Below are 24,385 nucleotides of genomic sequence, written 5' to 3'. Positions count from 1 at the left end.
GGGGGTCGAAGGGGGGGGGTCGTGCCTGCGGCCTTAAAGCGGCAGCGACCGCGCGGGGCGAGGGGGGCTCAAAATGGCGGCGGCAACGAGCCCGGGCGCCTCATCTTCCCTGGCAGAATTCAGATAACCCGGCCGCGGGCCCTGCCGGTGCCGCGATTAACCGAAAACGTGGCGCTGCCTCACCTCGCTCCCCCGGCAGCGCCTGGCTCCTGCTTGCGCTGCAGGGCTCGCTGCCCCGGCACGCACACGCGCTGGGGAGGCGCGTTTTGGCTGGGCTGTACGGGAGCGGCGTGTTACCAGCCTCTGTAGGGCAGCGGCTTTCAAATCTGAGGGGTAAATCGAAGTGCCGAGTGCTGCCTAATCAAAAAAAGGTATTTTCTGGTGTTTCGAATCAAGTTCCTTTTTGGAATGCAAGCGTTAGCCCTTCCAACGCTTTCATGTAATCCACGTACATTTTCAATGTAATTCCTTCTGACAAAAAATCTAACAATCTGGCTTGACTTCTAGCAGTTTGTAAGCAAAAGATGTTGTGTGGTACAGGGAACAGGGTGACTTAAGCATTTGAAACCACTCAAGAGTATGTAAGAGTAACCTTTCACTCAGTAGGAAGAACCCTAACCCTCTGTGGAGTCACTGGATTCCCTTGTTTTATAAATGCTTTTCTGCTGGTCTGTTTAGTCTTGGATTTCAGTAATTAACTACTAGGGTTTACATCACAATCCTTTCACAAGTAAAGTTAAAAGGAAATTACGAGACTGACTAACTAAGCAAAACTTTAATGTTGGTTTAATTCAGTTAATAATGACGGGAATAATTAATGCATCATTACTTAAATAGGTACCAATGTTGAAACTAAGGAATAAGATAATTTTGAATTACATTCAAGTAGCTAAAGAACTGCAGAAATGTTTTAGAGCCCACTGCACAAATAAACAGATCTGGTGAGCCAGAGGATATGCTCAGTGGAAGGATTTTCAGCTTTTCTGTTTGCTTACACTTCCCTTTCCCTGTTTCTCCAAACCACTCCTTTTCCTAACATCAGCAGATTAATGCCCTCCCCATGCTTCCATGAATTCTTTTTTTGGAACTTTACGCACAGTAGTGGCTACGTTAATTCTCCCTTTTCCAAAGAAGAACATACACTGCAAAACAAGGATTTATCTGAAAATGTTTATGCTTTTGTTCTTGCTGATTCATAGCTGACAAGTATTCTTTTAAGCTTTTTCTGTCAATCTCCATTTTGTTAAAAGTTATTTTAACTTTTTTTTAAACAAAAATCTTTTCTTCCAAAATAAGTTTGGAGTAATATATTGTCTCCTACAAAGGTGTAGGAGGTTTTGCTTGAGTATGTGATCTAGCTGCTCCTTCCTACTATTGCAGGAATACATTGCAGCCCTATTTGCATTGCAGCCCTGTACTGCATCTTCTGTAGAGTTTGTGCCTATGCAGTAGTGGCTAACTTGTTAATGTCATTATCCTCATAAGTTCTACAAATCCTGAATTAAATTAAAATTAGGATGGCCTTGTAAAAATAGATTTGACTTCTAGATTAATTATTAAAGCCTCCAAACAGGCCAGAGTGCTGGAACTATTTCCCATTTGTCCGTTGATGTATGTTGAAATAAACATATATTTCAGCTACCTTACGTCCTTGGATTTAGTGTCCCTCTCCAAAGGCATTTATCTCCCATAATCAATGACGGATTTTTGCTGACTGTTGTAGCATGATGCTAGACTTTAGGATTATAGCTGAGGCACAGTCTGTAGAGTCATCTTGCCGTCAGGTGCTCCTGTCCTGCAGAGCTGCAAGAAGATATCTGCTGAATCACCCTGGCTTGATTTAAACACCCAGCCTAGCATTCAAGAGAGTTTGGCAAACCAAAACTGAGAGAAGGGATTATGGCAGAGCTGCTGAACAGACGTACTAGGCACTCCTGCTTCTAGAGAGAAAGCTTAGGCTGAGATCTGTAACTGGTATTAAAATGTCTGTGTCTTCTGCCCTTGGGTGGGTATTAATGGAAACTGCTTTCACTTAGTGAAATGCCAGACATTCACAACCTAATTTGAGAGATAAGACTTAGTCAACGACTTTTTCTGGAGGCTGAGGAAGAACTTTGATCATTGTTAAGTGGAGGCTTGGGTACTAAATAGCTGATGTGCTTCTTAATTAATTTGTTCTGTCTCAGGAGATCTTAAGTACTATGCATGTGGTACAGTGTCTTGTATAGGAATCACCCTGTGAAAGCACCGAGTAAAAATACCTTTACACGTTGTAGAAATTGCATAATCAGAGAACTAAAGTTGGTCCAAAACTACCACCGCTTTATAGAGTTTAAGTGTAGCTTAGAATGTAGAAAAAGAAGCTGAAGTTATGTATTTTGTGTGGCAGAGATTTCCTTATTTGCACATCTAAGATGCATCAGTGGTTTCCTGGAACAGCAGACAGCAAATACAACCGTTAGGCTAAAAAGGTCGAATACAACATCTTAAATGTAGTTAGGCACTCCTTAGTTTAATGTTGTAAAGAGCACTGGCAACAAGACCACACTGATCAATTTACAGATTTTTCTACCAGTGCATTGATCCAGAAAGTATTAAAAAAAATTTGAAGATTTTGCTATTGGGATTTTCATTTTCTTAGCACTTAGAAAATCATCCTTGCTTCCTCAAATCTGTGGGTATGCACGCATGCACATTTTAAAATAAATAAAATAAAATAAAAAAACACATGGAATCTGTCCTTTCCCTTTTCTTGGCTGAGACAGATGACTAGGACACTGTGGGCCCTGCATGCGGGCCACTGCTGTTGCATTCTCTTCTCCTGGTTGCCAAGTCTCTCCCACTAAGCAAATGCAGTGTAATTCACTTAACTGACACCTTGATGGATTGCCAGGGAAAAAGGTATTGTGCCAGACATTTCAGAGATTGCACAGATCAACTGGTGCAGCTACACTGAAAAAGTCTTCTAAAAGGACACGTATCTAAGCTTCTAGCATTCTTCATTTGCTAGCAAGTTTTCCTTCTGCACGACTTTATGCATACATACTGTTATTTTTTTCTAGATTGTGGCTGCAGAGTGTAAGTAACTGATCTGAACCTTGTTTTTTGTTACAAATTTCAAGAGACCAAGTCCATTTTTATGACTCTTTGCCAAGGTCATTATTTTTATTTTGTTGCTTTTAGAATAAGGCATTCCATATGTAGGCAAAACTCTCGTTTTATTTGAAGAGAGTGAAGTAATCCCATTTGTGTATTAAGGTAAAATATTGTAGCAGCTTCCTTACAGAATGAGTTGCCATTTCTTGTGAATTTCATTTTTTTTTCTAAAATAGAAAAGACTTAGGCCTGTCAACTCACAGATGCTCCATGAAGCAGGTATTTTCCTTGCTGACGATGCTGACTTCCAAGGACAGCTGAGACATACAGGAAGAGAAAATCATGACAGGTCGAACACAGGTATGAGAAGAAAAGTTCCAAGTGTGGGAAGGCTTTGAGGGCTTTATAGAAGTGGAGAAGCCAAGTTTGAGAAGGAGAGAAAAAAAAATAGAATAAAAACTAGAAAAAAGAACTAGAAAAAAAATAGATAGCAAAACACTATACAAGACAGGGAGAAATTAAGTACCTGTGTGGAAGAACAAAGATGACCCAGGACATAGAAGGTGAGCCTAAAGAGGAGAGGATTTCAAAGGCTCTGATTTTTATGACGTGTGAAAAAAGAATCCCATTGATTTTAAGAGATTTTTGATTGTCTGCAGTGAGAAATCAAAGTCAGGAATGCTGTTTCTGCTGTACTAAAAAAGAAAGATGACTTCAGCAGCACTGATGTTTCAGATAAGGATTCTTTCAAATCATCTTACTTTAAAACAAAAATAAGACACAACATAGAGATAGAAAGCATAAGCTAAACAATGTTGGAGTTAGAATAAGACATTAATGAGGCAATAAATGCAGCAGAGACCCTTATTTGAGCTACAGGGACGTGACTCACTATGAATTTAAAAAAATATTTAGGAAGGAAGCAGTGCGTGCATGTGGAAAGCATATAGAAAGAAAGCTCAGAACCTTCAGAAGACACCAATCCTGAAGTGCTCCTAAGATCTATGCAAGGGGAGTTGTCCCAGAAACAAAATGAAGCAATTCAGAAGGGAAAAAAAGGCATTTAAAAAAAAATCTTCTACACCAATATAAGTAGATAAACCATGGAATTAGATGAGATTCTACTAAGAACATAATGCATGGAGAAAAATGTGGGAAGGGGAAAGGGAGGGACTAGGATGGTGTTGCAGAGATATCATTAAGAAAATTTGAACCCAGGACAGCAATGGATTAACAGCATCTCCTCCATAGTCGTGTGATCAGTAGTTTTGGCTGTTTCTGGTTAGCAAGTGCTAATAGATCACCAAAAAGGAATTTCTGTAAGCAAATTACTGCCACTATTTGACATTAAGTAGCAATTTTAGAAGCAGTTCATGTTAAGGAAGGTAGTTAAGGCAGCAAACTGTATGCTGTGGTTTGAGATGATTCAGGGTTAGAATTCCTAGTCTAGTTTGCAGAAGTAGCCCTGGAGTCTGTCTAGGACTGCAGGAAGCTTGGAATCAGAGAAATCTGTATGGCTGAGAAGCAGTATCTTGTGCCTCCAGCACAGGCACATCCTATCTCTTCATGGTTATCTTCAGTGCACAGGCATCTTGGGGGACGATACTGGGAAGAAGACAATGCTATGCACATACCAGTAAGTTACCCTACAAAAAAAAATATAGTGGAGGTTCACAAGCACTGGCCTGATAATATTGCAGGGGTTAAAATCTAGAATGGTATAAAAATGCAACCGATCCTCTTCTGTTCAGAAACCAAAAGGATGGAGAAATTGCCCTCATGGCTGTAGCTGTTTTTTTTGAACTACCACTCTGCAGTTTAATCATGCATTTATACAATTAATTATAAATTAGCAGAATAATCAAATACTGAATGCAAAATGTTTTTTTAATCAGCTTAATAACAGCAAGCTAAAAGTTCTGTAAACCATATTTTATGATATATTAAGATGGTTGTTAAATAGAGATAAGCTGTATTTTCTTTGCACTATACAAAGATTACATACGACCTGTACTCTACAACAGATTTTATTTTCTGTGTACAAGATGCATGTGCTTTACTGACCTTAACATTACTTATGTTTTCAAAGGCAAGTACAGATAAACCAGACAAAAAACTATTAGGCCTTTCTGGTACTCCAAATATGTTCATCTTGATACTTCAGAAGGTATATATTAAGGTAAAGCGAATACGCTTACAGCTTTTAATTAAGGAAAGGAACATAGCCTGGTGGCTATGTTCAATGCAGGTACTTTTGCCTTGTACTTACCCGCCTCGTTGTAGCTGCAGGTTGAGTAAAGATGATGATCTGTTTGCTCCCTTTTGCAACAAAGAGACTGTTAGCTTCTACTATGCAAAGTGTCCTGGGTACACTTGCAAAGTTTTTTAATAACAGCAGCTAGAGTACCATAGTGGAAACTACCCAGTTTTTCCTGCTTATGTAAAGATACTAAAATCATCTGGAAAATAGTGTTCTTACTGTGGAACAAATTACTCAGCTTCCATGTAGTAGTGAATTTTGCTGACTGTGACATATTTGAGAATACAAGCTACATTGGATATTTGATAGAGATCGGTATGCAGGACAAATTAACCAAAGCCTGGACAACTATAATAAACAAGAATCCTCATGTGGATTTGCTGACTGAGCAGCACCTTCCCAAACAGAACTGGCAGCCATTCAACCTGCTGCTGCTGTTGTGAGGAAACTTCTTAGAGGTTGGCTTTTTCTTTTTTTTTTTTTATGAATGGATGTTTATTGACTTTCCAGATGACATTACTAATCCACGTAAACAGGATGTTTACTTTGCACATAATAGAAAGTGTAAACAGAAATATGAGCATCAGTATATGCTCACTTCTTCAATGGTGACCCAGCACTCGCCTTCTAAAAAACAAGTCCTCTTGTTGTCAATTTGCACTTCCATTCTGAACCATTTGTAGATACTCCTTGTGTAGCTTTTCTTGGGTTTCATAAACTTTCTTTAGCTTCTTAATTTGTCCTTTGCTGAGTTCTTTGCCTTCTGCATCATGCGTAGGAAATCCCTGAAATATAAAAATTATATTTAAGATAAATTCTTGGACTGCTTTTGCTCCTTATAGAATTCTGTTTTCCGCAGATGAATCATGTTTGAATAAGATAGGAAGAAAATGTCATAAGTAATGACAAACTGTCAGGGTAGGGTGCATCATGGTTAATTTTAGTCACCCAGAAGTTTGACAAGTAACTTGGACTACTTGCATATGTTCCCTTCCTATTTTCTGTCCTGTACTAAGGGAAGTTTAGGCAACTAATTTCTAGATGGTTATAGTTAAAAGAATAATAACTAATCCCTAAACAGATGGTTAAAACACCACTTACTAACATATAACTAACATATTAAATCCAAGGCTTAAAGCAAAAGCAATAAGAGAAGAGATTTGTGTTCTTGATGGAGAAAGTACGATCACAGTTTCTAGGGACCTTCTCCTTGGCTTACGTGCCTATTTTCCTTATTTACACTCTATTCTTACTTGCCCCCAGGGCCTGAATTTGAATGGGTGAAGAGGACAGGCAGAAATAGAATCAATGTCCCAGATCAAGCACTCAAGTAACAGTGCTTTGTTTTTTCCACATAATGCCTTTTATCCTCACAGGAGCAACCAGAGCCAAGTTGCCAGTACAGCTCCTTCAGAGATCCCATGCCGGGGGAGCAAAACAGTGAGCGGAACCAAAATGGAAGCACAGGTTCTCTCTGAAAAACATGCCTGTTTACATCAGTTCTGGCAGAGTTGGGGAGTTTGTACAAGTGTAGTCCTTGCCCTGAAACAGGGTAATAAATCTGTGAACAAATATTATGCATGTTCCTAGCCACAAATCTTCAGGGAATGTTGCTTTGTAATGGGAAGGCCAAAGGAGACCAATGTACAATGAAAATATCCTTGAAATGACTAACAGTTTGACAGTCTTGTTCCCCAGTGCAAGGTATGTACAAGACAATATACTGCTTTTTCTTTCTCTCCTTCCCTCCCTCCCCTGCGTTAATAACACTGCCTTAGAGGTTTTGGAACAAGATCAGGTATGTACACATACAAGCAAATATGTACAGATGGGGTAGGAAAACTACTCCTTATTTAAAGAAAAATCTCTTACATTTTCATCAAACATAGAATATTTGTCGTGCTCCAATTTAAACATTTCATGTGGTGGAATCTTCATTTTTGCCAGTTTTGCTGCCTGTAATATAAAGCATGCATTAACTGCATTAGCATCACAATTAATTACTGACAACCTGTTTTTTTAAATAGCCATCTCTGAATGTGTGCAAATAGAAAAGTAAATAATTTGCAAATCAAAGAACATTTAATTCACCATTATTTATCATGTGAAAAGAAACTTCCAGTGAGGAACAACTCAGTAAATCATAGATGTGTTTGTCTGGGAAAATAAAAAATAAGTTAATGTTTTAAACTTGCAGAGAACAACTTAATACAGTAATTGTGGTGCAGAAACGCAAAACAACTTGCTTATACTTTCCGAAAACTACATGCGATTCCTGCTCATTTGGTTCCTTAGTGTTTTAAGCGTAAACACAAAGCAAATACTACTATTTATAAACATGTTAAGCAATGACCTCACTGCAAAGGGAACCACCTTTATCGACATAATTCCCTGCTGGCAAGAACAAGTTTCTGTGCAGGTCACAGCAGGATGTGGATGCAAGTAGTTGCACTGAAAATAAATTGAACTTTCACTTATTTGTGAACAAGCACATCTCAGAATCCTTTCCAAGGCATTTATGCCCAATACAAGGGAATCACCTTCTTGAACAAACGAAGAGAACTACTTGGAATCTGCTGAAGATAACTGCTATTTATTTGGTTTTTCCCTCTGTATGTGACACTCTCTAGAAGTTTACTTCCTCTTGTAGCCCAAGAAAGCATTTCCTGTAGTTAGAGTCATCAGCATGGCAAACAATCTTTTCCTCCTCCAAGTTCACCTACTCTGGCCTCACCCAAAGCCTAAAACCTTTAAGTGATCACAATTCCAGCTAGCTAGACGAAATGTGCTTTTACAATATACTACATCTCAGAGTTCAAGCATAGGGAACAGAGAGAGTCTCAAAGATAAGACAACTTGTTTTTCATGTATACCTGTGACTATTTGGTTCCCTTTCCAGCATAAGTGACACAACCAAAATCTTCCCTAACAGGAATGTAAGATACCGCTTTGGCAATTAAGAAAGTAATACTGTCTATACACTGAAATATGTGCTACAAGATCTGAGAAGCTTCTGCAGTCTTCATTCTTGTTTTGAAAGATGGCTGCTCTTATAATAACAGCCATCAAGGAGATGAGTATTCAAATCTAAATTGCAAGCCAAATCCATTCTGAGCAGGAAAGTGTAGAAAAATAAATAAATGGAGGTCCAGTTAATGTTGTGCAGGGAGCCTGTGTTCTAATGCAGTCTTTCCTGCACGTGACTACTGCTGTTAACACTTTTCTTCAAAACCAGATTAAAAGAATTTGAACACTTACTTCCTGCTCTTGTTTTTTCCTGGCTGCTTCTTCTTTCTTCCTTTTTTTCTCTTCTTCAATCTATGAAAGGCAGTGTTAATGAGCAAAAGGTAACTATTTCAGGTAACTACTTCATTTTGTTGTTTTCTATAAATCTGAGCCAGCTAGCTAGCTCCACCGGATATCTAATTGCAGACAGAACTGACAGCGTAACCTACAGCGAAAACACTATGCCTTGTAATTAGGATTGTCTGATACTTCCCACTGGAAGACTTTGTTTTCATTTGCTTTTATTCACAGTTAAACCAGTTTTAACTGTTCAGGATGTGTTTTGCATGCAAAATGTATACCTATGAAAGAATACAAAACTTGCAAAAGAAATGGTCCTGCCATTTCACAGGGAAAATGTTTTGCAAATGTCTTTAATAAGACCATATTCCTCTAATATTTTAAGCTCTTGCCTCAAACTGTGAAGATATTACAGTTTCTCAAGTAGCTGCATCCCTTGATGTTCCTAGGGCAACGACTATCCAAATTTAACCAAGTTAAAAACCTTTAAAAAAAAAAAAGTATCTTGTACTTGCTTAGGAGACCCATTAGTTTTCTAAGGGTTCTGCCAGTACTGAACATAGCACTGTTTCCAGGGAAAATGTACTCTAGCTGCAGCTTCTACCCATCGATTATATACAAACTGCCCTCAAATGCCTTTTTGATGAAAACACCTGGAACTGGCTGCAACCGTGTCTTATTTTTCCCTTTTTAAAAAAAGTCCACATGGAAGAAGAAATATTGGGAAGTCTTACAAACATTTCTAGTCATGATGGAATTTTTTATCTGTTAAAACTGAAGACAGATATATAAAGCGTTACTTTAAAATACTACAGAGTCAAACATTAACACTAAGAAGTGCAAACAGGAGGGTATCTGTACAGGCTTTCTGTATGTGATTTATGATTCCTGATGTTTATATAGCAACATGTAACGTCTTGCCCTCACACCTGGAATATCTCACTTATTCATGCTACATTAAGATTTAACCAGTGCATTTTGTTTTCATATAGCAAATAAACACAGTCTAGTTCTATTGAAAATGTCAATTTCATTTGTACAGATAAAAAAAGTCAGAATCAATTTTTCATTGGAATCATTTTTTCAGAGAGATAAAACAATATGTATGCAATACTCAACATCCCTTAATTAAATGAAGATTTAAAAAAAACAACAACAAAAAAACACCTTAGTGGTATTCATTACATCCCATAAAGAATTTTCTAGCAGCTGCTGTTTGAAAAATCCTTTTCCTGAACACCATTCTAACTTTAGTATCTACTCTGGTGTATTATTTCTATTATTATTACTAGGCTTACAAACTATCAGGGAAATGTAAAGGTATCCATAGATTCTACATTACTTTAAACATAAAAAAATATGGAATGCTTAAAATAATAACCTTTTTCTTTTCTTCTTTTTCTTTCAATAATGTGTCCTTATCCACTAATTTAACCACAGTTGGAAGTCCTGAAGAAGCAAAAACAAAAGAATGAGTTTTCCATGCTTGAATAGTGAAAGATAAACTTTATATTACCTTATAATTTTTTTCAAGCTGAATGCAAATACAACAGAATGACTACTTAAAAATGACTAAGCAATTAGGTACTGCAGAAAAAGACTGTGATATATATTTTTATCCTATATATATTCCAAAATACATGTACATAATATGTACATGAAAATGGAAATCCATTATGCTATAGATTTGCAGTCCTTGAGTATGGTGGATTATTCAATATCAGTCTTGACAGCTTGTTTTCCCACAAGAAAATAAGATTATAAAAACAGATACCTAAAAATTCACAAGATACAGAATTGGGTACCTTCATGATCTTCAAATCGAACGCCAAGTTCAGGAAGGATGTCATCTCGAAGAGCATCGCTCAACTGCAGCACTTCAGTTACTATGGAGAATGAAAAATACTTACAGTTAAGTAAGATTTGGTGAAAGTATACTGCTATCCTGATACATACTTATTTAAATGCAATTAAGAAATTGCCACTCTCTCACACAGGTTGCACAGAAAGGTCTTTTGTTTTAAAGCGATATATGTTTTTAAATAAATTCTGCCTTCTTTCAGCTACAGAGAGAGGAAGCATGTTTCTTTGCAGGAATTCATACATTTCCTCTGAGATACCGCTATTGTTCCTGAAAACCACAATGAGAATTTCAGTTCAGTACCATAATCCCATAGAAGTCCAAAAACCTTTCCTTACTAAAAAAAAAAAATCATTTAAAAGGAAAAAAAACCAGGAACTTTTAAGTCTGTAATTGTTTGTTCTCTTTTACAGGAGCACACTGTTAGTTCTCTGTCTCACCACTTCACCTTAGGATGAAAAAAGTTACACTGTAGGAACACAACAGATTCATATAATGAGGAGCATGGAAATTACTGAACTGGAGTGGATCGGAAGTTAATTAGTCCTACAATCCAATGCTGCACACAGAGTGTTCCTTGTATTGTAAGCTCAATACTCCATGCAAAATACTTATACTGTGTTACAACTCTGGATATTTTAAATACCCACATAAAATATGCAGCACACCCACTATAATAAATTTTACTGAGTTCTGAGTTTTTAATTTTTTATGACAATTTTTTGGATTAAAAAAAATCATTTTTAAGTTCCAAATTTCACCGAATGTCCCTTTTGCTTTGTGTTACAAGACAGAACCTTACTTTCATAAAATCAATCATAACTGCATACATATATATATATTTTTTTTTCTGAACTAGTTCTCTCATTTGTTTCCTGAATCAAATTTGTCACTGTAATTTCTTTCCTCTCTTTACAAGACAGGAAGGTATTGCTTACAAAATGTTGAGTTTTGACAAATGTACCACATGTAGAAATGAAACAATAATATACACGTTTCAATTAGGAAAACAAAATGGAGGAAATTAAATGTTGTTACTGCAACAGAAGGCTAATACAAATACCAGGCAAATTAAATTGTTTATCTTGTCCTGCTCTTTACTGCCTTCATTACATAAAAGTCTCTCAAATCACCAATTAGATAGCAAGATCCCCTCAAGTAAGCAATAAATAAACCCTAAAAAGTTTGCCATAAATCTCAGTCACACAATGCAGCAGATGACAGTAACAAATGTTAAGCTATGAACTGCAAGGAAGGAAGCTATCTTTGTTGTAAAAGCCTGCTTTCAGTTAGGAGGAACATGCTAACTTCATAGACAAGGAAATTAATGTAATACACTTTGAAGAATTTTCAAAATAAAGGTAACTTAGTTAGTTAGTTCTTCATTCATTTTAACTCTGCCACAACAAATCTAACCTCTCAATCAAATGTACACTAAGCTACCTCTAAAATCTATTCTCAAACTCTTGAAACAACTCCTCGGAGCTTTGCTGAACTATGGAATGGAAAGGGAAGAACAATTTAGAGACAGGAACAGTTAGTACTAACAATGATTTTTCACAATTAATCAAGGCCATAAAACACATCTTCACTGTTGGTTTCCATTACGACAGTTTAGTTACTACTGTGAGGGGCAGCTTTGCAGGCAGGACTGCCCATTTAAGAGTTCTGGCTTGCAGAGAGGGTATATGCAAAGCTGCAGAGGAAGTCAGGCTAGTTACAGTAAAAAGGACTACATAAGGCTTACTACATCCCAGCTTCTTACTTGCTTACCTGCCCAAGCACTTTGCAAAAATAACCCCCAAAACATCATCTCATGTCATAGCAACCTTTGTCAGTAATACAGTTGTCCAGGGCACTGAGAAAGGAATTAATTTTTAAGGAACAGGAGGGGGAACAGGCAAGAAGGGGAGAAGAAAGAAAATCCAAGCTAATTCATGATACAACAGTTCTGCCAAGGTACAATGGATGGGTGCAGGACACAGGAAGATGCTAATGGCTGCTGCAGGATTTCCGCTAAGAAAGGTTAAGAAGAATCACAAGATTTTGTATCCTGTGCTACATCTAGCAGTGACTTTGAAGGACTAGTATTTTATTGTTTTGCTAACTACAGATAAATTTGTCAAAGCAATTGCAATCCAAACATCCTCTGGTTCTACAGATAGTTATCTTTCCTGTTGCATCCACCCTGAGCGGTGGGAGGATGCAGAGAGCAAGTTATTAAGAATGCAAGATTTAGGTGAAGTAGATGCTATTAATTCTTCAAGGGAAAATTATCTTCATACAACAGATTTACTACCTATTTACTCAGGTAAGGAATTGCATCAGGTGAGAAATAGCAACACAGTTACAAGGAACCAAATGCACCATGAAGATCCTTGTAAGTTGCCCTTATGAACTCAATTCAGCAGCATTTTTTGATACACAGTCTTGCATTTAGGAGGAAACACTAATATAAACAGATAGATTGGGTTAGTAGGTAAGTGTTCTTTCTCCCTTTTAGCAGTGACTCAGATGGTTAAACATAAGCAGTAATAAAGGTCTCAAAGCTAATAATTCAGGCAGTAAAAGCTTCCACCCAGACACTGGATTTAAGCACTGCACGTTTTAGCAGCATGCCTTAACCTGCACCTTCATCTCTTCCATAACTGAGCCTCAGAAAGCTGAACAGTGGACAGAGCACTGACTATCCCAATACCATAGAAAGGAACGGCCACTTTGCAGGACAGCTTTCTTTGCTGGGCAATCAGCAGAATGACTCTTCGGATGACAAAACATTGCATTTTATAGGAGCTGTTTAGTCTGCTGTGAACTAAGTCATTACTTTTCTTTACCCAGATCAGTTACACACAGTGAACCACGCTGATGTTTGATGCCACTCTAAAGAAGCCATTAAGATAACAAGTGATAAGATTATCTCAGTGGTTGTTAACACTAAAAAGAGTTGACTCTGACCTATGCAAGGGAATTATGGATGTCATATCAAGGGCGTATCAGATACACTTATTGCTTATTCAATAAAACAGCACAATCAAAGCTTTTCAAAATGAGACGGGTGTGTGTGTCAGGTGTAGCCCACAACAACTTCTAGGAAACTCCCAGATAAATTTTCAAAAGAGAACACCAAATTATCATCTTGGGTACCACAATTCCAATTGTGCTAACAGCTAAGAATGAACATAGCCTATTTAAACACAGATGCTATCTGTGTAGCAATCTACATTTCTAAGAGAATGCGTTCTCCCTGTGAGAGATGATGGCTACTACTTTCATACCAAGAAAGCAGGGAGTGCCCTGAACTAGGGAAACAATAGCTCATCCTCTTCATTCCTGAACTTTTAGAGTCTTTAAGCAATTAAAAGAAAATGAGCTGAGTAACCTGTAAATGATTCCCAAATTAAAGAGACATGTAGCAGAGACATAAGTATTAAAAGCAACTCTGATTTAAAGATGCCTTACCTTTATTCTCTAAGCAAAGAGACTGCAACAGCCAGATCATCCCTGTCCTCCCCAGTCCCACATCCACCAAATCTCATGTGCAACAAAATAGGAAAAAGTAAATTCTCACCTTTTTTCTCTCTGGCAATTTGTCGCACTCCTTCTCTGAACTCAGAGAGAACTTGTAGGTATGGCATCACTGTAGATTCAATCTGTAGGGTAATTATTTCTACAGTTAGCTAATCATAATTTAGATTTAAAACAGGTCCTTATCCACTTCATATTTACATGCTTTTGGATATAAGTTGACCCTCAGGGCAGATATGTATCAATAAGAAGTGTCATTGCTCTATTGATGTCAAAGGAGAGATGATAATTTGCATTAACTGACAATTCGCCTTTTGGGCTGATAAAATCACCTTGCCTCTCTCCATTCCTTTTTCCTCTCTTTGCAGTTACAGATACATCAGTTCCACAGGGTTATGCTATGGCCCAGCTGACTATAATGCAATACACAGGCGTAAAAACAGCTGCCAAAGATATGCTGAAGAGCTACACCCAGATGAATTTGCCCCTTCATGTTCCATGTTGTCTTACTTAGGTCAAACTGCTTGTCACAAATAAATCAAGTGAAGCTCATGTTAAGACTTATTCGCATTAGAACAGATCTCAAATGTCTGTGTATCCTTACTGTATTTGGTTCCAGTACAGTGCAGTTGTCTGTACTCCCCCCCATGACTTCCTCCTCAACACAGAGCATGGGGAGACTACTGTTGAAGTATTTCAGGTGTGAATAAATGCTGTTCATGAAAGCTCAGACAAGTCATCCTGAGAATCCTGCTTTCAGGGTAGTGAATAGCAACAGCAAGCTGTCTGTGAATGCAATGAACACTTACAATTACAGATCAGGGCTGTTTGCCATCACATCTCTGGAATCCTAAGAGGAGAAGCTGGGCACCCAGGGGACTGCTTATATTAAAAGTTTAATTACTTTGAAGCGTGGGGGAGAGATAGAGAAAAACATAAACACACACACTTCTGTTTCACCTACAGTTTCCAAGTGTCTCTCCCATCTGTTAAATCTGTTACATATTTCTGTGCAATTCGCAGACCAGAGAGGCTGTTATGCTCTAAAAGTACCTATGTGAAAGGACCTGATGGGCTCAGGTAAAACTTTTTGTAAATGTGAACGCTACATGATCATCTTCACAACCACAAGGAAAGTGGTTGTGCTAAGTCTGGCAGAAAGAAGAGACCCTGGAAACTACATGAGCTACAGCCATGTCTCTGCTACCCTCTTTATACTGAAACTACCTCAACATGCAAATGAAGTGGCATCAGGAAAGCATGTGCCATCCTTACTTTATTAGATATACCAGACATCTAAAGATGAAAGATTTTTATTTCCAGAATAACTAACCTGACAGAAATGCTTAAGTCATTTGGAAAATGAGACTATGGAATCTGAGGTTTTCTGACTGCACATCTCTCCAATTCCCTTTCAAGTCGATCAATGAACCATGGTAGTAATTATGCTTGCTTTTCTGTCAGAGCTTTTGAAGAGGATTAAGTCTTTTTTGGAGATAATGACTTTCAGATCTATTGATTCCTTCATCTTTTATTTGGACACAGAAGCAATAGGCCTGATTCGCAACTTTCTGTTTTAATGACAAGTTTTCCAACCCGGAATGTTCACTTGGTAATTTTTGCTAAGAAAAGTAAGTATCTGCAGATTGAAAGAGGGTATATAACAATTAATGGAAGAGCCAAAACATTGTTGATATTATACATCTTTATGCTATAATGATTAAATCAGAAATGTCTTGGGTGATAAAAACAGAAGTTTTTTTCCTGTAAAATGCAAAATAAGCTGCTCTGGGTGGGTACCTGACTACTGGTTTTCTGTGAACTGACTGTGTATACAAAAACAAGAACAACAAAAAACATATACGTATTTCACTAACAGGTGTTGAAATTCCTTTTCTGCACCAGATTCTTTTGACTCCACTAACCTCAGCAACATTACTTTAAAAGAGTGTAAGGCTTAACTTCTTGTTCCAAGCTACTGCCAATCTTCCCCTAAAGCTCTTAGGAACACTACTTGAATGAAGTGTTAAATACAGATTTAATTTTCATCTTCCCTAGATAAGTGTTAAGATGCTGTCTTTCTCCTGAAATTCAAAATAATTTTGAGTTAAGCTAAAATTCACTATTGATGGCTTTTAGCACGGAATGCTGAGCATCTTCGTTATCCTTTGTATATCATTATTAGATATTTCCACAGCACAGTAATGTAAGTGTTTGCATGAGCAATTACCAGACGAGTGTTCACTGACATTCAGTGACAAGTAAGCTTTTCTCTTCCTCTGGTGAGATAAGGGGTTTTTGTTTGTCTTTTTGTTTTGCATTTGTTTGTTTTATTCCTTCTAAGGAGGAACAGAAAAACACATGATCACAATTTTGAATGCAAAAGTGCATGAGACCAGCACTAGAAGCTACCCAATATCAGATGTTGTGCCATATCAGCGTCCTTTCTCATAAAGATTTTCTCATGAACAGAAAGAGCGAAGTTGATGGCTTTGCAGATGGAGTTATTTCTCCTGCCTGCCCCATGAAACATTACTATTATTACAGGGCCCATCAGCACTTTCATCAGGCATCTCCCACATATTTCTAGGAAAATTCTGCATTACAGTGGTACTGCTGAGTGACCAAAGCTAAACAGCCTTCAAAAGCCAGATAAATACTGTGGCTACAAAATGAGATCAGAAAAAGAGATTGAATTGAGGATGAAACTCCAGCTGCCTCCAGGCTGGTTTTTGGTGTACCACAAGGAACTTTAATCAGTATAATTGTATTTTTGAAACTACTTAATATACAAATCCTTGTAATGAGTCTTTATACAGTAGCATGTGCTGTCTGTAGTTAATGTGGTTTCTTAAACAGATTCATCATTCAGAAGATGAGATAATTCTTTTTCTGGTTGCTGTACAATTTGTCTGTTATTAAGTCAAACAAACCTATAAAATAACAACTGTCATAAAAGAAAAATCCCACTTCCTTAGCCAATTAATTATATTGTTTCTACTTATAACATTTGAATCTGAAGTAACTCAGCTACATACCAGTAATGTAATCCCTTTATCTAACCTAGACTTTCAAAAGGACACAGAGTAATTTTGTACAGTGTACTTTGTCCTTCACTTACATTTATGTTTTGACTATTCCCTCCAACAGGAAAACCAATTGCGTCATCACTTTCTATGGCACCAAAAATCTGGTCAAGGGGAAAAAAAAAGAAAAAAGGAAAAAAAGAACAGGTTGTATACATCAAGTCACAGGTATGTGAAGACTAAGCAAAATCACATGTACTAGGGTTTTGAAGCCACCTAGTTCATTTAACCCACAATTCACTGTGTTAGTAAGAATTTGTTTTGCTTTTTAATTGATACAACATATTAAGCATTGGCTTTCAGATTTAGGTTTAATGCAGTCAGATTTGACATTTTGACTTCATTTTTTTTTAATGTCTGATTTTCTGTTTATGTAATAGGGGCTTTCTACTGCTGAGCAAAACATCAGCTGAAATTATAATGGACTATAAAGGGTTCCAAATTGTTCCTGTTGCAGCATGCACTGCAGTTTGGGATTGTTTTGCTTGGGGTGCATGTGGAAGATCTCTAGTTTCCTACAAGATAAAGAAAATCTGTACAGATCCCTACGTATTTGCAAAATACAACAGTTAAAATTGCACAGTGCAATAGCAACTTTACTACTTGCTATTACATACCTTTAGCATTTGAGTGAGATAGGAACTGATGTTTTCTAAAAGAAGTCTGTTTGGCATTTGTCTGGAAGATTTCTTTGCAGCAATATAGGAGTTTGACTGACTGACTAACGAACGCATTTCTTCTAAGACAGAGCGAGTGTCAATATTGTCACACAGTGCTTCATGAATTGCTGCTTTCTTGTCGTAAAAACTAAGAAGAAAAACATTTTTTTTTTTACTATTTATGTCAAAAGTATCTGCAATCTACTCTAAAGAACTTTTGTTAGAGGAGTGAAGGGAGCCTAAAAATGAGATTGTCTTTTGTTGGTCAAAGTTTACATCTGAAGGGGAGAAAAAAAAAAAAAAAAGATGAGTGAGAGAAAGGCATCATCACCATGATGCAGCTGTTTTGCTACTACAAACAAAGGCAGGCAGGATAATCTAGCTGGTAACAACTATCCAAACAAATTACATCTAATGCATTTTCAGCAGCTGACTTTTTAATACCAGTTATTAAAAGCAGTTCAAATTGCTTATTTAGTACTTATTATACTTTTTAAAGTATTGATCTCCTATCCCTAGGTACCACCTTAGGAATCTGTTTACCATCTTTCTAACGTGGAACACCAATTTGGAAATGAACTTACCACAAAGAGTAGCATTATGAAGCTGCTACAAGCAGACAAAAGGAATAAATTCATGCCAACTATGTAATGTTTATAAATAGGCATAATAAGCAATATATTATATTAAGCACTGTTCCATCACACATATTAAGACTTTTTCAAACAACATACTTTTTTCAGAGAAAAGAAAGTGAGAAGTGGTGGATAAGACAAAAACAAATATCATGAAACATAATCTTCTGTTTATCCCACTTCTTTGTCCCTCTCTTTTGACCTATTACTTATTCCCCCCACACACCCTTTTTATATTTTTTTAAAGGGTTCTCTCTACCAACCCGAAGATGAAGATTGAATTTTCACTAAACAGAAGCATCTGCACTTGGTCTTACAATAGTCAACATCTCTGTTCGTGACAGTGAACTGAATTAGGAAAAATGTTAGTACCACAACACAAGAAGCTTCTTTTTTAAATTTCACATGTAACAGAAGTCACATAGGAAGCTGTTCACATGACAAACAATAACAATAGTTTGTTATAAATGTGAAAGACTGCTATATTGATATCACTGTTTCTCTCCAGTCAATAACATTTTCAAATATCAACACCCTGATCTTTTGTACTTTTAGTCAAGTCATTTAACTTTTGTTTGTCTTCAATTTAGTTACTCCACTTTGAAATGTGTAAAATACTATTTTCATGGTTGTAAAGACTGTATACAAATTATCACTCACTTCTCAAATAGGATGACAGCATCTCAAGTAGTAAAGGAAATTACAACTATCTAACAAATGACTTCTATTTCCCTACACAAGACATGACAGTGTACTTAACACAAATGAAAGGAAATTCAACAATTTCATCTAAACTTCATGAAGCTGCTGCAAGATTAAATTCACTATCTTGTATAGAGCTGAGATACTCAGTGGAAATGCTACCAGACCTGTAAATACCACTAGCAAGTCATTTTGCAACGAATAAAAATTAAACATGCAGCTACATGTCTGTTCAGAGAAGAAATAGGAATGCTTCACTCACTTTTTGTTCAGCTCTGCTTCCTGATTTTCCCATTTCTGAAACTGGCCTGTAACATTTGTGGGAGCTCGAAGAATATCCTTCACATTTAAAAAGAATTCCTAAAGAAGAAGAACATAGTTCAAAACCTGTTTAGATTACACACAAACAGGATTTACTATAAAAAAGCATTACTTCAAACTTAGCCTTGTAAAACTTATGGTTTCAATGCTATTTTGGCTAGGATCTACTGAATGGCTCTCACAAGAGGGAAACCCCCACTTTTCACATAACTCTATAAATCACAGTCAGACTAATTCAGTTCTGTGTCTCGTCTCTACCACTGCCTGATACAACAATGATACTCTAACATTAAGCTGCTCAAATACAGTACCATTTAAAAAATAATTAGATAGGAGTTCTTATGTCAGATTTTCATGTGTTGCTAGGAATGGAAAACAAGGAATAAGAATGGCTTTATAGCAAGGGTTTTTTTCGTGCAGCCATCCAGCTTGGTGAAAAGTCATTTTCACTTATTGTGTGTCCCAAGCCAAATATTTTACATAAATAGCAGAGTAGCTTCAGCTGGAAAGACCAACATCAATAATCTCAAAATGCTGTACAGCCTCCTTGTGGGAAATGTGGGTTTAACTCACTGCTCCAAACTACGCAGGGATAGAAACTGTGCCTGACACCTCACCTTACAGCTGATAGGAATAAAGTCAAATGTTCGATGTATGTGGTGAGGAAGACAACGTAGGAATAATATAGCCCTTTGTCTATATGTGCAAAGTCTGGTCTGGTAGAGAGTGTCTGTTGGACTCAGTCCTGTCAGCAAGCTAAACTGAGAAACTAATCTTGCATGTAATTGCCAAGATGCTCAGAGATGTCAAAACTTGGACAGAGCATACACCTGCAGAGAAATGTAGCTGTCTGTGGAATTTATGTGACTTGAATGTTCAATGGTAGCTAAAGAAATACTGTAAGATCCCAAATGATGAATTCAGAAGGCAAACGTCTGGGGATATGGCCTGTACATCCTTGGGTTCTATTGCTTGAAACACATTACAACAATAGAGAGCTTACATTACAACAATAGAGTTTAGAGAGCTGGAGGAAGAATGGCAAGCTTACTTACATTCATAAACTTCTCATACTGAATAGCTGACTCCATGGTGTTGTTTGAATAATCCAGCGTATCCTTCCAAGAGTGCATGAGGAAAGCCAACCGTAACTGTCGTGCTATTAGGAGTTTTAAAATAAACAAGGAAAGCAATATTAAACTAAATAAAAGTATTTTTATGGCCTCCAATACTATAATGGCTAAGTACATAACAATTTTTAGTATTCTTACTCTCAGTACATCTACCAAAAAAGCAAGACCATTATTATCCATACAGATACCAATGAGGAACAGTGTAGCTGTTCTAAAGTGAATGAAGAAAAAAAATACCTGCAGTCAGCCAATTCTGGAAACTCCATTATGAACTTCAATTACCACAGTCATCACTCCAACTGTATCAAAAGTACTCAAATTCTGAAGTAATTTTTACCTGTATGTTTCTTCAGTGCATCTTTTATGGTGATAAAATTCTTCAAAGATTTGGACATTTTACAGCCAGCTATTGTTAAGTGGCCAGTATGCAGAAAATATCGAACCCAGTGATCATTTTCAAAGTATGCCTGCAGGAAAAGGAAAAAAAAAAAAAAGACTCAACGCTGCACACATATATACCATAAACTACGATAATTTAGGAATAAAAATATTGAGGGGAAAAAAGTTATGCTTATATAAAACATATGCAAATTTAAAAAATAACACAAAAAAATAGATAGATTTGTGTAAGTTGCTGTCAAAGCTAAGCACATAGCTTTGTCACTACAGAAACCAAAAGCCAGTGACAAACAGTTCACTGACCTCAGACTGTGCCAGTTCATTGTCATGGTGGGGAAATCGGAGATCAAATCCTCCTCCATGAATGTCCATCGACTCTCCTAGAATGGATCCAGCCATTGCAGAACATTCAATGTGCCAACCTGGCCGGCCCTGTTAAAATAAAGACATTACTTGGCTAACAGCTAATTGTCTTCCTCTTCTGCCTGTGTATCATTAGCTCATTAAATCTAACACGTCATGTACATCTGTGATGCCTTAATTATCATCCTCCTTATTTTTGATCACATGGGAAAAAAAAGGATTGAGGAATCTCTGTAGGTAAAGACTACAGAGAAACATAAGATGACTGACCAGTAAGTCATCATAAGCCTGCATGCTGAATTCTGTTTAAAAAGTATTGCACAGGCAGATTGAGCATAGCAACAGAACCTACTATTGAATATAAGATCCTCATAATCTAGATAATAATATGAGGTGAGCTACAGAATTTGTTTAACAAAAAACATGCTTTTTAATAAAGTGTAGAAGGTTTAAATCCTGTAATGTCCTTACCTTTCCCCATGGAGAGTCCCATGAAGGCTCTCCTGGCTTGGAGGATTTCCACAAAGCAAAATCATTTGGAGAATGCTTCTCACTTAGGCGATCAGCTGAGATACTGAGGTCACCTTTCAAGAGAGAAAAAGTAAACATTGACATTTTATTTAAACACCAGCATTATTGATTTTTGGTCTCACTGTGCCTCACACCATGTGAGGTTAAAAAAAAAAAACACTCAGCACTTGAAAGCCCTCATAATTAACTCTGACAATCCTTAGTTTTTTGATTAATGTTTGGTTGACAGGAAAGCTGACAAGTATCAGCAGCACTGCTTTCTAAGTTTTGACATGAGATTCATCTACATTCTCTCTACAGACACAATTCCAATATTCCAGTTGCAGAAAAAGAAATATTGAATAAATAAAAAAAATCCGCTGTATTTATATACAAGTAAGATTGCAGAATCACTTCAAAGTTATAAGTATCAAAATTAAGACTAATTAATCTGTCTTAATATGCACACACAACATGATCCTAGGGTATCTCTTGCATGCCCTGTCTAGGCTGCCCCACAGAATGGCTAGTAGCTGTTCACTATCTACACATTTACTGTTATGTTTTTATCATATATGAAGCGTGTATTAGTTGCCGTTAGCTCTTTATGATCTTTTGATTGGTACTCTCATTACAACATCTTCAAAACACTATGAATTTACCATTTCTTCAGTACTGCTGAAAATTACATGTGGTTAACAATACCACTTAATGCATGAAAACCGAAACAGAGATTAAAGCCAAACTTGTCAAGGGGAAACTTGTCAATTAATTTTGATGTACAGGTTGAGATACCTGCAATCTCAGTCTTTTAGAATACTTAATGTTCAAAGTGCATAATGACAAGTAGTATTATACTTCTATTTACATTAGTTGCAACTTTTAAAGTTTAGCATTTCTGCTGCCTCTGCTAGTCAAAATGACATTATCTGTTAGGGTATGGACAATCATGACAAATAAGTCAAAGCAACTAGGCTGCCAATAGATCTAGACATACACGTAGTCTCAATTAGTTACATTAATCATTCTGCTTTAGTTCCTATTTGCAAAAGCAGACAATTGTGCTTGTTTATGTGGTGGCAATGATGCATTCATGTTGACACAAAGACAGTGGTTTAAGCTCGCACCTTTTATTCCACATATACACAGAAAATCTCAGTTATAAGGGTTTCAAATAAGAAAAAAAAATCACATGCAATTTAATGTCCTATCTCAGATATTGCCAGTTACCTTAATTTCACCTACAAGTGTTATATAAAAACCTTTAAATATTCTTCTGATACATTTTGTGGATGATTTGCTACTAAAACGGTACAACCTCAGGAAGAGATAAAATGCTCAATGAAATGCGATTCATTAGTTAAGCTAGTCTGCTGTTAAGGCTCTAATCAAAAGATCTATATTTGGATTTAGTTCAACACAACAAGGTAAACAAAATAAAGAGTTCTCAGTACGAGAGAAGAATGAGGAAAAAACACACCACAAGACCAAATATTTGTCATAAAGAAAAACATAGCCTAGCAGGGAGAGCTTTCACCTGGCACGTGGAAGACTCAGCTTCAAGTCTTTGCTCCACATACTATGAAGCAGATGAAAAGCCAAATAACTGGGCTGTACTCAAATTGGACTATTCACAACCTCCTTAGGATAATAAATAACACACAATAAATAATACTGCCATCCTAGAACGAATAACATTTGTTGCTGTTTTCCAGTTAAAAACTCACAGTGGTGGTTCAAGTAAAAAAAGAAGAAAAGAAATCCTGAGGCAAAGGAAGCAAGCAGGTAGACCATTCTAGTCTGACAGTAAATTTGATCCAAACATCAGTAGAATCATTTGAAGAGATCAACACATCAGCAACTTAAGCAAACATTATTTTCCCTTTTTTACCTTCACCCTCTTGAAGAGCTTTCTGATCACCTACAGCTTCAGGAACCAGCTTAGCATAGGAGTGTTTTTCACTGGAATCGAACTTCATAGTATCAAAGTATACAGATCCATTGGAAACATACCTGAAAAGTTAAAGATAATTATTTAGCTAACTTTCTACCAAGACTTAACTAAACTGTACCCCCAAAATCACTATCTTACTTTTTCTAGTGAACCCACATACAGCATGGTACTGTTCACTGTGGTAAAGATGACTTAGGTGAGCCTAAGTTTTAAGGCATTACCGTAAAGACTTCAGGTAAGGCACTAAAGGTCAGAATAAAATTCAAAGGGAAACCTATTAACATCTTTTGTTAAACTCTTAAATAGGTGAGACTTCAGACTAACAGTCCCCAAAAATATCTACAGCAATTCTGGTCCCTTCTAATATTTTGCAATAATATAATACGAATCATGTTTGTTTCAGAGTCCATTTGTCCTCCTTCACTTTGCTGATTTTGTCCTACCGCAGCCATGACAAAAAGTCTCAGAGGGAAGTTTTAGTACCACCATGAACACTAATAATTCAATGCAAATGATTTTGAACATTTTTTTAAGAAAGAAAAACATAGATTTTAAGCAAGAACATGCAAGAAAAA

At 36.8% G+C, this 24,385-nt stretch overlaps 1 protein-coding gene and 2 long non-coding RNA genes across 4 annotated transcripts in view; 2 read left to right on the top strand and 1 right to left on the bottom strand.

Moving 5' to 3' along the window:
- Positions 1 to 5: 5 nt before the first annotated feature.
- Positions 6 to 5,566, top strand: LOC106042606 (uncharacterized). The gene is made up of 2 exons (XR_001211229.3): positions 6 to 371; positions 3,333 to 5,566. It is a non-coding gene; the product is annotated as an uncharacterized lncRNA (long non-coding RNA).
- Positions 4,965 to 24,385, bottom strand: part of CARS1 (cysteinyl-tRNA synthetase 1) — a 34,300-nt gene continuing 14,879 nt past the window's right edge. For both annotated transcript variants that reach the window (XM_066998919.1, XM_066998920.1), the window contains 14 exons: positions 23,748 to 23,869; positions 21,818 to 21,930; positions 21,287 to 21,415; positions 20,922 to 21,051; positions 20,507 to 20,610; positions 19,393 to 19,490; positions 17,752 to 17,941; positions 17,170 to 17,238; positions 14,092 to 14,173; positions 10,468 to 10,548; positions 10,044 to 10,111; positions 8,615 to 8,674; positions 7,229 to 7,312; positions 4,965 to 6,141 (listed from right to left, as the gene is read on the bottom strand). In XM_066998919.1, the coding sequence (XP_066855020.1) occupies positions 6,007 to 6,141; positions 7,229 to 7,312; positions 8,615 to 8,674; positions 10,044 to 10,111; positions 10,468 to 10,548; positions 14,092 to 14,173; positions 17,170 to 17,238; positions 17,752 to 17,941; positions 19,393 to 19,490; positions 20,507 to 20,610; positions 20,922 to 21,051; positions 21,287 to 21,415; positions 21,818 to 21,930; positions 23,748 to 23,869 (1,465 nt within the window). In that variant the 3' untranslated portion in view covers positions 4,965 to 6,006. The remainder of the gene's footprint in view (positions 6,142 to 7,228; positions 7,313 to 8,614; positions 8,675 to 10,043; positions 10,112 to 10,467; positions 10,549 to 14,091; positions 14,174 to 17,169; positions 17,239 to 17,751; positions 17,942 to 19,392; positions 19,491 to 20,506; positions 20,611 to 20,921; positions 21,052 to 21,286; positions 21,416 to 21,817; positions 21,931 to 23,747; positions 23,870 to 24,385) is intronic.
- On the top strand, positions 17,195 to 21,507 carry LOC136791033 (uncharacterized). The gene is made up of 2 exons (XR_010832122.1): positions 17,195 to 17,302; positions 18,313 to 21,507. It is a non-coding gene; the product is annotated as an uncharacterized lncRNA (long non-coding RNA).

This window comes from Anser cygnoides, chromosome 5 (genome assembly GCF_040182565.1).
Source record: "Anser cygnoides isolate HZ-2024a breed goose chromosome 5, Taihu_goose_T2T_genome, whole genome shotgun sequence".
Lineage (NCBI taxonomy): Eukaryota > Metazoa > Chordata > Aves > Anseriformes > Anatidae > Anser > Anser cygnoides.
Note: the sequence above shows the minus strand (reverse complement) of the source record. Positions and strands in the feature narration are given on the sequence as shown.